Source organism: Halictus rubicundus, chromosome 5 (assembly GCF_050948215.1).
Source record: "Halictus rubicundus isolate RS-2024b chromosome 5, iyHalRubi1_principal, whole genome shotgun sequence".
In the NCBI taxonomy this organism is placed as follows: Eukaryota; Metazoa; Arthropoda; class Insecta; order Hymenoptera; family Halictidae; genus Halictus; species Halictus rubicundus.
Genome location: NC_135153.1, coordinates 8832849 through 8848575, shown reverse-complemented (window position 1 = coordinate 8848575; position 15727 = coordinate 8832849). Strand labels below are relative to the sequence as shown.

At 39.6% G+C, this 15727-nt stretch overlaps 2 protein-coding genes across 5 annotated transcripts; one reads left to right on the top strand and one right to left on the bottom strand.

Annotated features, from left to right (window-relative positions):
- Positions 1-70: 70 nt before the first annotated feature.
- On the bottom strand, positions 71-5378 carry Set8 (SET domain containing 8). 2 transcript variants are annotated; one of them, XM_076788138.1, is made up of 7 exons: positions 4327-5376; positions 3213-3442; positions 2562-2770; positions 2347-2485; positions 1892-2262; positions 1632-1822; positions 71-1549 (listed from the first exon to the last, which is right to left on the bottom strand). In XM_076788138.1, exons 2-7 carry the CDS (start codon positions 3220-3222, stop codon positions 1339-1341), a joined length of 1131 nt encoding a protein of 376 aa, XP_076644253.1. In that variant the 5' UTR covers positions 3223-3442; positions 4327-5376; the 3' UTR covers positions 71-1338. The 2 variants fall into 2 exon arrangements, with proteins under 2 accessions (XP_076644253.1, XP_076644252.1); XM_076788137.1 differs by lacking the exon at positions 3213-3442 and having other exon boundaries at positions 4327-5378.
- A 123-nt stretch (positions 5379-5501) lies between these two features.
- Positions 5502-15597, top strand: Sno (Protein strawberry notch). Of its 3 annotated transcripts, none has more exons than XM_076788121.1 (18): positions 5502-6637; positions 7141-7222; positions 7300-7407; positions 7481-7708; positions 7992-8114; positions 8238-8378; positions 8469-8836; positions 8912-9164; positions 9271-9596; positions 9668-9948; positions 10020-10384; positions 10807-10872; positions 10950-11253; positions 11348-11731; positions 12298-12867; positions 13109-13422; positions 13498-13628; positions 13780-15597. In XM_076788121.1, the coding sequence occupies exons 1-17, from the start codon at positions 6635-6637 to the stop codon at positions 13602-13604; spliced, it is 4023 nt and encodes a 1340-aa protein (XP_076644236.1). In that variant the 5' UTR covers positions 5502-6634; the 3' UTR covers positions 13605-13628; positions 13780-15597. The 3 variants fall into 3 exon arrangements, with proteins under 3 accessions (XP_076644236.1, XP_076644238.1, XP_076644237.1); XM_076788122.1 differs by having other exon boundaries at positions 5503-6637; positions 10953-11253; XM_076788123.1 differs by lacking the exon at positions 7992-8114.
- Positions 15598-15727: the final 130 nt, after the last annotated feature.

The following is a 15727-nucleotide window of genomic DNA, read 5'->3' as shown; positions in this document are numbered from 1 at the left end:
CATGAGAATGTATTTTATAACATTTGTCTACAACTTTTTATGTAACATGGAGAGAGTATTTAAATTAAAGTAATGTTATAATGATTATTTATTTACAGACATGAAACAAATTACACACGTTCAATGAAATATAGATTCGTTTATACAATTTGCTGTTTGCATAATCCTACTACTATCCACAGTAATAATAATAATAATAATGATCAACACTACTGTATAAAATATAATATAAAATTGCTTGGTAGCAAGTGAATTTTTTATCGCACAATTAATATAAAAAGATGCGGTGAATCATTAAAAGTGTAAATAAATATTGAAAAGTACTGAATAAATATTCAAATGGAGTTGGGAAACAGGAAAACATTAACATCTCTTACATTCTACAATTATAAACTATCTGCGTATGAATCGTAAATATCATTTAATGTAAAAATACTGACGATATAATGAAGAAACAATAAAAACACGTGCATGTAAAATGCTTAGCATTTTTATAATTTTTGTTCTAATTGTATTCTGTCCAAGGCTTACAGTATTTTGTTTCTGGATATAAATTCCGATGCTAAAAGAATGTATTTACATTCATAACAAAATCGATGCTATGATGCTATGCAAATTCATTTATAATTTCAATAACCAATTCAACCTTGAATGGTCAATTAGATTATGGCAGTAACCAATTGATAGAACCAACGAACGTTATTTAGAAATACAACTACCTCGATAAAAACATCGAATTGTTGATTAATTTACAGACTAACACAAAAGGGAAGTACTAATTCTTATTAAAGCTTATAGCGAATGAAAAAACGTCTTCATCTATCATAGTACGCTATGGTGTAAAATTGTCATCTTCGATTTCAGCAGAATACTGAACTACTGTTGAGACTAAACGAAGTATTAATTTTAAATTTAAGAGTAACATGTCAGTGGTACACAGGCATCGTGTCATTTGGAGTCACTGAATACAGTCGTGTCAACTTCACAAGGAAACTACTTATTCTCTTTAATTAATTTTTCTTTCGTTTGCTTGACAAACACGGTTACATGTGATGCATGCGATCAATCCATATTATTCACTTATAAAATATCAAGCATTTCTAATTCTTCTTGTCACGATTTAGAGACAAGACATTACATTCGACACATACTGAGAAAAGCAGAGTAACTGCATAGAGAATTCTCTATACGAGGGTATTCTTCTTTGCATATTCTTGTCTTATAAAATTCAACTAAAACATCCTATAGGTGCTGTTTCTCCATAGGAGGAACAATAATCCGTGAAATGGATTCTTGTCTGTACAATGTAATATCATACTACACAGTTAATTGAAAACGCTATAACGCCAACCATGGATGATAGCGAATAGCTTCACGACTTCGATCCCCATAGTCGTATGTGACCTCTATCCCGGATGGTATATTTTCTTTCGCTGTAAGTACCAGATGAGGTGTCGAGCCTACTTCTATGACTCGTGCAACTAAATTACCGTTTCTCGAGTGATTCACTAGTCTACCTAACTTATCGGTCTCGGCTGTCGCGTCGACGCTAAAATGTATCGGGGCATGTAAGTCAAGATTATTTAGCTTGTAACAATTTAAAAACGAAAATGATACGTAAAGATTCCTACCAATACTGATGATTACGATGTTGAAAGTAGTACATGTAACATCCCGTGGTCTGATCCTGTGCATAGATCTTCTCGCGTTTCTTCGCAGTTACTTGATCGATCAGTTCACCAATGTATTCGACTACAAATTCTCCTTTCGTGAATTCTCGCGTTGTTACCACGCCACGCCCTTTCCCGGCAAAGTGTCTCACCTTGAAAAGTACATTTTATACGAGTTTTATAAGAAGGAAATCATGATTTATCGTTGTCGGTTTTTATACCTCTAAACCCTCCTCCACTTGACAGAGTACTTTGTTTTCCATGTCTCGTTGTTTCTCCTCTAATACAGCTTTCTTTGATTTTCTTACACTGCGGCGTACTGGAAAATAATCTGTAAGCTTGTGATTTATACTTTTAGCATCTGAAGATTCGTTTGGACGATGGCCAGTGACTTGATTGCCATTTAATTTTCTTCGACCACGGTTGGTAGGCTTCTTCAAAGGCTGTGGCGTTAAAGTAACTGCAGAGATTACCAGCTTTTTATCGTTCTCAGTGTTTATATTTCCTTCGTCTAAATCCTCTATCTGATTGTTTGGCATATTTATTCTATGAGGCGTTGATGGGCCATGAATGGGCACGGCTACAGGTGTTTCTAAAATATTTTATACATTGATACAACCACTTTTCATAGAGAATTGGATAAATTGGTAGTTAGCGAACTTAGTCGATGTATTACCATCTGTTGTGAAGTGACTAACATCACTGACAATACCGTTTTGTACAACGTTTGTCTCTTCATTTCTATAGAAAGTCTCCTCGATAGGCACTATGGAAGATTCAGTTTTAGAAAAATCAGGCCTCGAAACGTGTGCAGTCTACATTAAAAAATATGTATTAGAGTTACACTTAATAGTTTATATTAATAGCATATTATACATAGAAATCATATACCTGCGCATAAAAGAAGGAATTTATAGACATAATAGATTTATGTGCTTCCGGTGCTATTAGCAATCCATTTGGGTTATCATTTTTCAAATTTTTATTATTATCTAATCTAGGCTCCTTTTTCATAGATACGCCGACATCATTATGTTGCATAGATGACACTGTAGCTCTTGTACGAACCATACTTTTTGCTTGTACACGTTTCCGTCTTTCTGTAATTGGAACATAAAAAGAAGAATAAAGCAGAAGGTATAGTTCTGCCATATCAAATGAACTCTAAAGAAGTTAACCCATTAACGAGCAGTGTTCTACTTTGGTGACAGTTTCATTAAAAAATAATTAGTTGCATGTCATTTTGGTATTCAGCATCCTCATACAAGGACAGTTTTTTTTTTCAAAAATTATCCAATGTTGTTGATGTCCGTTAGCCCTCCTCGAAATATAAAACTATTCTGCATTGTATAAAAAATGTTAAAGACGGAATTTTTGAAAAATTCTTTGAGAACCAATGAGTGAAGGAAGGTAGCCAGCGTCTCGGAGATAACGTTCAAAATGGAGAAAGAGACGAAGTGAAATCTATCAAAACATAACCTGACTAACAGCGAAGAATCTTCAGTGAAAGTACAATTGGATTTTTTTAAATCATATCCCTACCTTTCACCATATTGTCGCCTTATATTCTCGCGCTAAGATGGAATCTAGAATTGAATCTTCTCATACAAAAATCGCCGTGTTACGCGAGGCCACCGTGTACGAGTCACTAGTACGCTAGTCGACGCTAGTGTGCTACACATAAATGATCCTTAAAACAATTCGAATTTTCTCGCCAGCGATCCCAGAACGAACGTTCATGTCTCATCTGTCTGCGATATGTCACGTCCGATCTAAGAAAAACGTACAATTTAGCGACGACACAGTGAACAGTTTTTCTCAAACATTTTTCAACGTATTTTTCATCGAACAAAATCGAAATTCCGAACAGTGTCGAAATAGCAGACCGGATGCACGGCCATTGCTCGCCATGATGCTACATACTCTATTATATCGAGTTAGAGGCTCGGCATCTGCGTATGTACTGTTATATGTGTCTATTTCATCCGTAATTCTTACGTTGGCGCGCATGAAACGTTTTTCTCAATTAAAATTCAAAAACTTTTGCTTTGTCTGAATTTTTAATGTCGAGTAAAATATTTTTTTACGAGACTTAACAACGACCGAGAATTCTTAAAGCTTCACGAACGTTTCAGACATGTATTCCACTTAGTGGATGAAAAATTATTCTAATCTCTAAACAATCGCCAGTTAATAATAATTCGAAAGACTTTAGGAGGGTGCGGTTTAATTCTGTATTTTAATTTCATATCTGAATTTATCTTGTATTTGTCAATATTTCTCAATTTAGTTCCCGTGTTGTAACGTAAAAATATTGAAAACTATTTATTCATGCAGGTTTCATTTGTATAGTAGCTGCGTTATTACGATTACCATGGCTGCAAGCGTAATCGAAAAATAGCAACTATTCAATCTGAATTCATTAAAATCTAACAGAGATCAATGTCAAGAATTTCTTATCAAATTTTAGTTTCCAATACCACATTGAAATCTTTCGTAAAATTTTAATCGTTTGTCTAATATTGACATAACCTATTCTAAACTACTTTTTAATTAGACTTTGCGAGATCAATAGGGTCCATTCATATATACGCGTATATGCAGTTTCCTGTTACAAATTTTAGAATAGAAATGCAACAACTTTATATATACTCACGACACGATTTGCTAGAAGTCTCTATAGTATTTTTCATGTATTTAAATTTAGACTGAGTAATAACTTATTAGGTATGATTCTCTAAAACTCCATATTCTTAGAAATAATATAGATCCTTTGTTAATGCCAAAAACTCTTGTTGCCACGCAATGAATACGCAAATTTTGATTCGAGCAAACTCTATTCAATATTACTACTATGTTAATACTAGTACATTAATTACAGTAAACTATTTCCTGCCTGATTTACAACGTTAAACGTATTACTTGCAACTACCGTAAAATTTTTAAACGAAAGTTTCATTAACGCAAGATAGTATGAGCCAATGAATTATCAAAAGTGTAGGATATTTGAAGAACGAAAGTTTATTGGAAGATAATATGGATGAGAACCTAAATATTTTATACTGGGATATATAACATTTATCGCAAGGAAAATAGAATTTCCATTTTCACGGTGCGAAATTGACGAAATCGAATCATCTCTCAATATCGTTAGTTGCGCGAATTGGCCGGCAGGTGGCGTCGTCAGCGGCGCGAAGCTCGGATCGATCGTATTAGAACAGTGTTATTTTTTAGATAGATTTAGCAGTGCGATTGTATAATACACGGTTGATGCGTATTATTTTGCCGAGGCGGTCCCCAAAAATCGTTCGATTTTCGCGAATCGACTGGCACGTGGTCGAACGAACGTTACTCGACGATTCTAAGTCTAGTTGGCCGTCGTATTCTTTTCTTTTTACCGCGGATACTTTAAATCAACTAACGATCAGCGCGGCGCGCATGCGGCGTTGCCAGATCGGCCGCCACGGCTTCACTCGTTTGAGCGTGACCATGCGTGTGCGGACACATGATACGCGATATGCATGCTTTGTTTACCGTTCGTTGTGATTCGGCAGAGCACGTGCTCGATTAAACCAACTTTAATTAAAATCGTACTATTTACGGATTTCAAGTGAGCACGTGTACGCGACTCGCGTCCTCGTTTCGCTTCGGTCTCGTATATTTCAGTGAACGATTGCACGATTCATGACAACAACCAGGGGAACAACCAAATCGAATGGTGACTTATTTATACGGTAGTAAAACCGAATATAGTTCGACGATAGCCCTTCGACGACATTTCAAACTCAAGTACATCAAAGCATGCGTCCTGACGATTAATCGTTCGCAATCGTATCGAATCTACAAAACAATACATAACATTGCGAAACATTTGATATCTCACATTCCCGTTCGTAACGTCCGCCTAGACGTTCCGACACAATCTCCTGAAAGATTTAGGTACAGAATATCGATTCGTGTCGCACCATACCCAAATCTTTTTTTTCCTCTTTTTCGTTCGTTTATCCGCATTGCAAATGTACATTTATCGCTGCCGTCTTCAATTGAGTTTTATCGATTTTCAAGCTAGCCTCGCAATTGAATCCGTCATAATCGTTATTTATTATTTATTTTAAGAGTTTAGAGTGTACGTGTTTCGTAAATCCATAGTGGTAGTGTAGCGATAGTAGTGGCGGTAGTAATAGCTGCGTTAGTAGTATTTAGTAATAGTTGTAGTAGTATTAGGAATAGTATAGCAAGATTGCTATACTAGTTTAGAACGACATGATAACAAATCAAAATAATGTGTAATGTAGTGCGTTTTAAACCGCACAAAAAAAAAATTGAAGAAAAAGATCGATGAAATTGTGAATATTGCTGATACAAGTGATCATTCGATCCGAGGAATCTTCGAAACGATAAAAAGTGATATAGAATCGATCAACGAAAGCGATTCGTTAGAAAGCGCGGCAATTTTTTGGTTAACGCGCTTCCTGAAAACATTCCCTTAGCCGCGGTCGCGATTTGGCAACGCCGCGTCGATCTTGTTCCGTAAGCGGTGGCGGCGGCGGCGGCCATAGGCGCAGCGCGTGTGTTTTTGTATTTGCATCGCGGTGCACCGTGGGCCGGGCGAAAGCCAAGATGGCGGCAGCCGTGTTCGGCGAACGCGTTTCAAGTGCATGCTCGCTCCAGACCGCATAAATGGCTCGATCCAAGCGCACACTCAGTTCTCACACTGTGATTTCCTAGCTCGCACAACCTGTCAGCCTTGAGGTCGTCCTCGTGTGATGTCTGTTCGACGAGACACGAACTACAAATAATTTTCTGAAGGGAGGAAAAAAAGTGACCATCTCCCGTGCACTCTGTCACATAGTCAGCATCTTCGCTCGCGACGAAGATAGTATCAACACCTTCCTTGTTCGGCACAAGTGTCTATTCATCGTGATTTTTTTAGAACACAAACGACCGAACAGATATCTCTTGTCATGGTGAGTTTTATTTTTGTTTATTATTATCGAAGGTTTACGACTCGCTTCCTCTTCCCGTGTTCAATGTACATATTCCCCTAGCCGTGCATACATCTCTTGGCACGACTAACCTATAGACGCTGTACGCGCACCGCGAAAACGTATCTTATTGTAATTTCAAATGACTCACAATCTGTTCTCCCTCTCTGTACTCTATCCCTCCCCTCCCCTCCCCTCTTCCTTTTTTCCTAGAGCCGTATAAATTGTACATCTCTTCAATCATGAATTGTTTATTTTAATTCTCCTCTGGTTCTAGCGGAATATTGTATTTTATTTGTATTGGTCCAAACATAGAAATATCATTGTAACACTAATGCGTCTTCTGTAAACGTATTTAAAGTTGCGTGTTACCTAAAATTTTCATATATTTTAAGTTAATTATATAAGATTGAAAAACTAATTTCCATTCTTTAAAGTATGGCGTGTACAATGTATCGTTATAACCTTGTCAACGATTATTATAGTCAACCAAAAGAGACAAAGATGCGATGAATGAAGATAGCAGCAGTGATGAAGATGAAGATCCTGATAACATGGGTGTACCAGGCAAGTTCACGTTTTGTCGTTTTTATTTTATCTCAGATTACGATGCAATGAACGAAAGGATAATTTTTTTTCTTTAGGCGGTGGAAAAGATCTTGCTACTGCCACTGGAATTGCAAATATCAAGGATGAAAAACCTGCCGATGCTCCATCCAATGTAATGATCAAAGGACAAGGGGGAATAAACAGTAAGTTATTCGACTTTATTTGTGATATATTGAGATATTATTTGTGTTGTGTACAATCGCGTCTTTCTTACAGTGCTGAATCAAAAATTTGGTAACAAAATTCCTGGAGGACTGGTGACCAAAACAGCAACACCAGGTTACGAAATGGTTCGTGTGGGAGGATCGCAAGGCGCTCCACCAGATTTTGTCAGTGCAAGTCAATTGAGTCAGTTGGGGCAGTTAGCTGCTGCTGGACCATACGGTTTCCCACCTGGATTGGCAACCCTTGCAGGTTTTAATCCTGCAGCCTTTTTCCCACCGAGTAAGCACAACGTTATTCATTCATTTTCAATAACATGGTCATAGTGTGATTTCTTTTTTGTGTGTGCTGTGAAGATCAATTATACATTTAATGTATGTATGAATTAGCCAGGCACATACGTTAACAACTTTATGGATTTGGTTGTAACTTAATAGAAAAGCGTACACATGTAACAAAGAAAAAAAATCCTTACTCCATTGTATATTATCATAATAATTGACAATTGTAATAATGGTACTAAAAGAACAATCCAGAGGTTTTATGTTATACTATTGTTCCCTAGGCATGGATATGAGCTTGATGAGTGGTTTTATGGGTATGCCTGGAATGAACATGGGTGTGAATCCCCTTGTTCAGCTATTAAACCAAAATGGTTTACATCCAAACTGGCCGGCTGGACTATCAGGTATTCGTGGTTATAGTCTAGGCATGAAATTTTGACTTTGTTATAATAAAAACATTTAACACAGATTGTTTCTATGATAAGATGTTATCGAATGGATTAATACGAATCGATTTATTATTGCAGGCAAGGCTATGTCTCAACTATGGATGAATTCTGCAGATCCTACTAAGATGAATATACAGCCAACTTTACCAGAAGAGGAAGAGGTTGATGACGAAGACATGGGCGTTGCTGAAACATATGCCGATTACATGCCTACCAAATGTATGTTTTGTTCATCTTATTCGCTCGTATCGTTCATCGACATGTTTTTTTTTAACGTATAAATTCTTGTTGCTTAAATTAATTAAACAGTGAAGCTTGGGCGAAAGCATCCAGATCCTGTGGTAGAAACTGCATCGCTGTCTAGTGTCGAACCAACGGACGTTTGGTACAAGGTCTCAATTCCGGAAGAATCAATACGAACCGGAGCGTTGTCGGCTTTACAGCTGGAGTCTATAACGTACGCGTCTCAACAGCACGAGCACCTCTTACCAGACGGCACGCGCGCCGGTTTCCTGATCGGAGACGGTGCTGGAGTTGGTAAAGGACGAACTATAGCGGGCATAATTTTCGAGAATTATATGAAAGGCCGTAAACGCGCTATTTGGGTTTCCGTTTCGAACGATCTGAAGTACGACGCTGAGCGTGATTTGAACGACATCGGTGCATCGAAGATCGAGGTATTAACAAACTATAATACGTAGAGAAACAACATTCAATCGGCATTGCAATATAGAAAAATTTGATGTCCGCAGGTACACGCTTTAAACAAATTCAAATACGCAAAAATTTCGTCAGCCGTGAACGGTAACGTGAAGAAGGGCGTGATATTTAGTACGTATTCTGCGTTGATCGGGGAGTCGTCCCAGAGCGGTGGCAAATACAAAAGTCGTTTGAAACAACTTTTGCAATGGTGCGGAGAGGATTTCGATGGTCTTATCATCTTCGACGAGTGTCATCGTGCAAAAAATTTGTGTCCAACGGGTAGTTCGAAACCTACCAAGACCGGTACATATTATTTCTATTACAAATCTTTGATATCTTCAAAATGTGACCTGTTTTGAATATCTTCCAAGTCCTGCACATATCGATGTTCGAAGAATGTGTGTTACAGGTTTGACGGTTTTGGAACTGCAGAATAAACTTCCAAAAGCTCGGGTAGTATACGCCAGTGCTACAGGTGCTTCCGAACCCCGAAACATGGCCTACATGGTTCGACTAGGTATATGGGGCGAGGGAACGCCCTTTCCCGAGTTCAACGATTTCATTACCGCTGTTGAGAAGCGTGGAGTTGGTACAATGGAAATTGTAGCGATGGACATGAAATTGCGAGGCATGTATATTGCTCGACAACTGAGCTTTCACGGTGTAGCTTTTAAAATAGAAGAAGTACCGCTATCCAAAGAGTTCACCGAAGTATACGACCGTTCCGTTTATTTGGTGAGTATCATACAGCCAATCGCTTCTCGGACAGCGAAACGGTTCGGTATTAACCCCAAAGTATTTTTTAGTGGGTCGAAGCGATGCAAAGGTTTCAAGAATCGGCAGAATTGTTGGACGCCGAGAACCGCATGAAAAAGACTATGTGGGGTCAGTTTTGGTCGTCGCATCAGCGTTTCTTCAAATATTTGTGTATCGCTGCAAAAGTCAAGCACGCGGTCTCGGTTGCACGGGAAGCTGTTAAGTGTGGTAAATGCGTGGTAATTGGTTTGCAATCGACAGGCGAGGCTCGCACTTTGGAGCAATTAGAACGAGACGACGGTGAACTGAGTGATTTTGTGTCCACTGCAAAGTGAGTAACGCTGTCTGAAAACTAAACCGGGGCAAAGCGAATTCAATTGAATCTATAATCTATTCTTTCAGGGGTGTTCTCCAAACATTAGTCGAGAAACATTTTCCCGCGTCGGACCGTAATCACATACATCGAATTCTGGGCATCGAACCGTCCAAGATGCAGAGGTTAGACGATCTTGACGACATGGATGGTGCCGGTGGATCGGCCGGCGGCAGTAAGAGGAAACCGGTCAGACAAGCAGCCCAACGAGCTTCAAAGAGAGTACGTACTTTCCCATCCGATGATGATTTCACTGACGACGAAAGGAACGGTGGTCACAGTTCTGGTTCGGAGTACAAGCAAAGCGGAAGCGAGAGCGAAGACGACCACAGAACCGAAGAGGAAAGTAATATTAGCTCGGATTCTACTTTCAACTATACCGAATCTGATTCTGGTAAGTCTTATTGAAATAGGCATCTTGCACAGCGAGATCTAACAGATTGTTCTCTTCGTTTTATTGTATACATAGACAGCGGATTTTAAGCATTCACTAAAAAAAATGAGTAGATGTCTTAGTCAGTTCGCCTATCCCCTTCACTGGGGGGCACCCCGAAGTTTGAACTTCTCCATTACTTTTTTATGGGACATTTACCAACTTGAAAATTACACTAAATACGATATAATTTTAACTGTATTTAATGGTTTAATTTACGGTATGTAGTGCGCCTTCGGCCACGCGGTCACGTGTTTACACGCGCTGTCCTTTTGAGGTTACAAAAAAATAGTAGCCCTACACGATCTATATCTTCACGAGAATCCGGCGGTATGTATAACCTAAGTATGTATGTATAACATAAGTACGTGTATGCTTTGCAGATTCTGGTGATAGACGAAAAAAGAAAGGTGGTAAGAAGCAGAAGAAACCAGTGAAAAAGCGACCAGGTACGTAGAAATGTATACGACGCTGTACTTTGCGAAAGGATTAACTAAACGAAGATAATGTTAATATTAATAATAAGTAGGATACGGAGCGGGTATAGGTGGAAACGCTGCGATCCGTAATCGAGCACCGTCTAGAGACGCTGTGGAGCGTGCTTACAGCATGAAAAAAGAATTGCTGTCGCAAATAGAAGAACTAGGTGAACGATTACCACCCAATACGTTGGATCAATTGATAGACGAATTTGGCGGGCCCGAGAATGTGGCCGAAATGACCGGTAGGAAGGGACGTGTTGTTCAAACGGAAGACGGTACCATTCAATACGAATCGAGGTCCGAGGTCGATGTTCCTTTGGAAACACTGAATTTGACCGAAAAACAAAGGTAATGGGAGTGTAATGAGGGTATAGTTGAGGGTTAGAAGCGACAGGATAACAAAAAATCGATCATAAATCATTCGACTGATTTCTATGGACAGATTTATGGACGGTGAGAAAACCGTTGCTATTATCTCGGAAGCGGCCAGTAGCGGTATATCATTGCAGAGTGATAGGCGGGCAAGGAACCAGATGCGGCGAGTACACATCACCCTTGAATTGCCGTGGAGCGCCGACAGAGCAATACAACAGTTCGGAAGAACGCATCGTTCGAATCAGGTCAACGCACCGGAATATATATTTCTAATTTCGGACTTGGCGGGAGAAAGAAGATTCGCATCGATCGTCGCGAAACGTCTGGAAAGTCTCGGTGCTCTCACGCACGGAGATCGTCGTGCCACAGAAACGAGAGATCTCTCGCAATTCAACATCGACAACAAATATGGTCGGGCGGCTCTGGAAGCTACCATGAGGACCATTATGAAGTTTGTATATTTCAACTACAACTACTATGTAATGTCCGGCAAAGTAGAACTTTATTTCGATTCATAGGAAATCGACAACATACATGTTTAGTAGATTTTAGAGCTATTCGGTTCCTTCTGGGACCAAAAATTTTGCACTTTTTTTTATACAATCCTGTAGATTTTAACGAGAAAATTCTAAAAATACCAGTTTTAAAACGCGGAGTTTCTGACAGGTAAGGGTGCCGCTTTATTGGTATGTACTCAGATATCGTCCAATGAGATGAACCGCCGGAAGGTTGGTTGGGAGGGAGCGGTAAGACGGCGCGCGACGCTGAGTACATACCAATATGGCGGCGCCCTTACCTGTCAAAAACACTTGAAATCGCTCAACTTCGCACGAGTATAACTTTTGAACGAGTGAACTGCGCGTTTTAAAACTTGCATTTTTGGAGTTTTCTCGTCAAAAACTAGGATTGTATAAAAAAAGAAGTGCAACATTTTTGGTCCCAGAAAGTGATGTTTAACCTACAAAGTTTAGCCTACTCATCGCTCTACTAAATTGTAATTGTTTCCCATTAAAATAGATACGAACCACCGCTCGTACCGCCGCCTCAGGATTATCACGGCGATTTCTTCAAGGACGTAGCGGATGCATTGGTGGGCGTGGGTTTGATCTGCAACAGCGAGAGTACGCCCGGCGTGCTCACACTGGACAAGGATTACAATAACATGTCGAAATTCTTGAATCGTATACTTGGCATGCCGGTCGATTTGCAGAATCGTTTGTTCAAGTACTTTACCGACACTTTGAACGCGATCGTGACCCAAGCGAAGAAAACTGGTCGATTCGATATGGGTATCCTTGACCTGGGAACTGCTGGTGAAAATGTGAAACGGGTGAAACTGTTCCGTTTTCTACGGAAACACGCGACCGGAAAAGCACCAACCGAACTCCACGTGGTTCACGTGGAACGCGGTATGAGCTGGGCCGAGGCTATGGACAAATGTTCCGAATTGACGGGCTCCAAGGAAGGATTCTATTTGAGTCATCAAATCCGTAATGGAAAGCAGACGGCCATTCTCGCGGTCGCTGTGGATACCGGAACCAAAAAGAAGTCCGAAAGCAAGAAAGACCAATTATACATGGTCTACAGGTATTGTTCACTTGTATAATAAACACTCTCCTATAACATGGAGCAAAAATTGCGACAGCCCCCTCCTGTAACGCGGGATACTCTTATGCAATATGTAATCCTGAGTTTATTCCAATGTGGTCCGAATTAACCGCGTTATAGGAGGGTTGACTGTATTGGTAATTCGTAGAAACGATTGTTCGATTCGTTTGAATAGACTGGAAATAGATATTTTCAAATAATCTATAATTTTGCACGAAAGGCCCAATACGGGACTGCAACTTAGGCAAGAAACTCTAGGCGAATTAGAGAAGAAGTACAAGAAAGTATCTTCGGACGAAGCAGAACCTCATTGGTCGCAGCAATACGATGCATCGGTGGACACGTGTTCTCACGCTTACTGGCGCGGCAATTGTAAAAACGCAACGCTCGGTATGGACTGCGAGGTTGGACTTCGAAGACGGTCTTACAACGTTCTGTCTGGCTCGGTACTGAGCGTTTGGAGTCGCGTGGAAAGTATTTTGGCTACTCGCTCTGGTCACAATACGAAGATGCAAGTCGTACGCTTACGAACTGGTAAGATTTTTTACCTTTAAAAACATAATTGGTTGATCGAAGCGAGGAGAGTATAAAAATTGTTTGTCGGTGTAGACGAGGGTTTGAAGATAGTAGGTACCCTAATTCCAAAGTCGTGTATGGAGATACTACGTCAAGAGCTATCATCCGATTCGGACAACACCGAGGAACTTACATTTTGAACAGTCGGTTGCATGGCTTTATAGGTAAGCGACTCTTAAAGCCTAACTTTGAATGTTGTATTCGCTGAATCACAGCAATTGTCCAGTCTACTACAGGCTACATGATTATTATTCATAGGAATAGAGAATTTGTGATAGGAATTGAGAATAAGAATACCTTTTTGCTTATTAAAAGCAGGACCAATGGAAGCGACTTTATAATGGACAAATCCCTCTTCCTAAGCCTTGCGACAGAATTTGCGAAGAAGGGGGTGCACTTGCGAACGCATGGCGAAGATACACGCCCTCATCTATCGGGAGGTGTGAAGTAGATTCGAAACAGTGAATCTATAGTGTCGTATCGCGCCGTGTTCGATACGGCAAGTGAAACCAACGTGTGGCATGAACATTTCCAATTCGCGATCCTACGAACCCATCGAAATGCGAGCTTGTCTCTTCGTGAGACTCTCGCGTTAATACTTTACAAGTTAACGAAGCGTTATTTGCTCGCTGTTGTCGCCTCTGAATGAAACGCGAACGTCATTCAGTAGTTAGAATGTTCTTTTTTTCCCTTCTTCATCCCCTTTCTCTTCTCTTCTCTATTTTTCTTTTTAATTTTAGACCCAGTCCGTGTTAAGTTGACCCACATAACACGTACACAAATCTTCTATCATCCAGAAATCCTTTTCTCGCTCGAGTCGATGCAAAGATGATACGATCGCAATATTTGTAAATTAGCATTTGTGGTTTAAATGTATTTTTAAAAATCATTGGGTTTGTATCCCTTCGGCCTCGTTTCGCGTCTGCTACAAAAACGAAACTAAATTTCTTAAAACGTTACGGAAAAGTGAGATTCTTGTTAGCGGGTGGGGGATTGAATTAGAGATTAAAAATTCGTTGATGTTCTGATCATGTTCTGATACCGAACGCGGTATCCAGTGAGAATCGATTGTGAGAATTTGTAGCCGTAGCAGAGCATACGTTTACTTGTATTTCTGATTTAGAGAGGCAAATTAAATGTAGAACCGAGAAAGAAGAGGAGGAAGAGATACAATAAAAGTAGTAGTATTAGCGAACGATCAATTCTCGCTGGAGAGTACAGATGTATACGCAACACTGTTCGACTTTTTATTTAATCGTTGGATCGATCGGATAGTTGATTATTATCATTGCTACTGCTATCATTAATCTTATTACACTAACTGCTACTCCCATTAGTACTAGTACTCTCCCATTGCAGAACTATTACTATTTACGGGGTGCGGGGGACAAGGTGGTCATAGACGACGGAGACTTTCCGAATAGTTGAAACTGTTACATTGAAGCTGAACGTTCATTGTTTGCGAACCAAGTGCCAATGTAGATCGACTTATTTATTTTCGAAATTCTCACACGCATGCCGTTTCGAATTCGGTAGTTGTGATTTGTTTCGAGAAAAAAAATGGATCGTAGCCATGTCTCCCAGTATTCTCCCTTTTATTAAAGTAGCGAGCATTAAAGGAACAAAAAAAAAACAAGTAATTAGATTCCAACGGTATATACGACAACACACGCGTATAGCAGACACACGCATACACACGTACACGTACACAACACAATATATTTATATTCAGAATCGTAAAAGTAGTCATGCAGACTCGCATGTATATTGAGTAGATGTCTGTTGTTTGTCGGTACGCCTGAGCGAGTTTCGGTAGAGGGCTACATTTGAGATGGATCTCGCAATCTATTGTCTACGACATGGAAACTATAATAATAGTAATAATAATATTAATAATAATACGAATAGTAATTAAGCGAAAACAGGAGGCAATTCGGATTTAATTTAGAAGGTAGAGAAACTAATTCACGGAGCCAATTGGTAGAACATCAGTTTCACGAGTAGTGTCCCAATCCCTGTTCTAGAAAAGTGTGAAGGACCCGGAAGCGTTTCCTTGGCTTCGGAGAACCGTGAAAGCCGTGATCTGTGAATATACTCCTGTTACAGGCGACTCTCCTAGCTACAGAGAACTGTTTTGTCGCGGTACATACAGTAAAAGAAAGCTTCTACGTTTCTACGGATACACTACATATTGCATTTATAAACAGATCATAGATTTTTAAATATACAACGTCGAAGAAAAAGGAATGCAAATCATACATTC

Bases quoted from the DNA above. Each gene is read 5' to 3' on its own strand.
- Set8 (XM_076788137.1), bottom strand. From the start codon at position 4,363: ATGAAAAATACTATAGAGACTTCTAGCAAATCGTGTC. The intron at 2,486-2,561 runs GTATATGATTTC...TTTTTAATGTAG, and splicing joins ATTCCTTCTTTTATGCGCAG to ACTGCACACGTTTCGAGGCC. The intron at 1,550-1,631 runs GTAGGAATCTTT...GATACATTTTAG, and splicing joins CATCGTAATCATCAGTATTG to CGTCGACGCGACAGCCGAGA.
- Sno (XM_076788121.1), top strand. The intron at 7,223-7,299 runs GCAAGTTCACGT...TTTTTTCTTTAG, and splicing joins TGATAACATGGGTGTACCAG to GCGGTGGAAAAGATCTTGCT. The intron at 13,423-13,497 runs GTAAGATTTTTT...TTGTCGGTGTAG, and splicing joins AGTCGTACGCTTACGAACTG to ACGAGGGTTTGAAGATAGTA.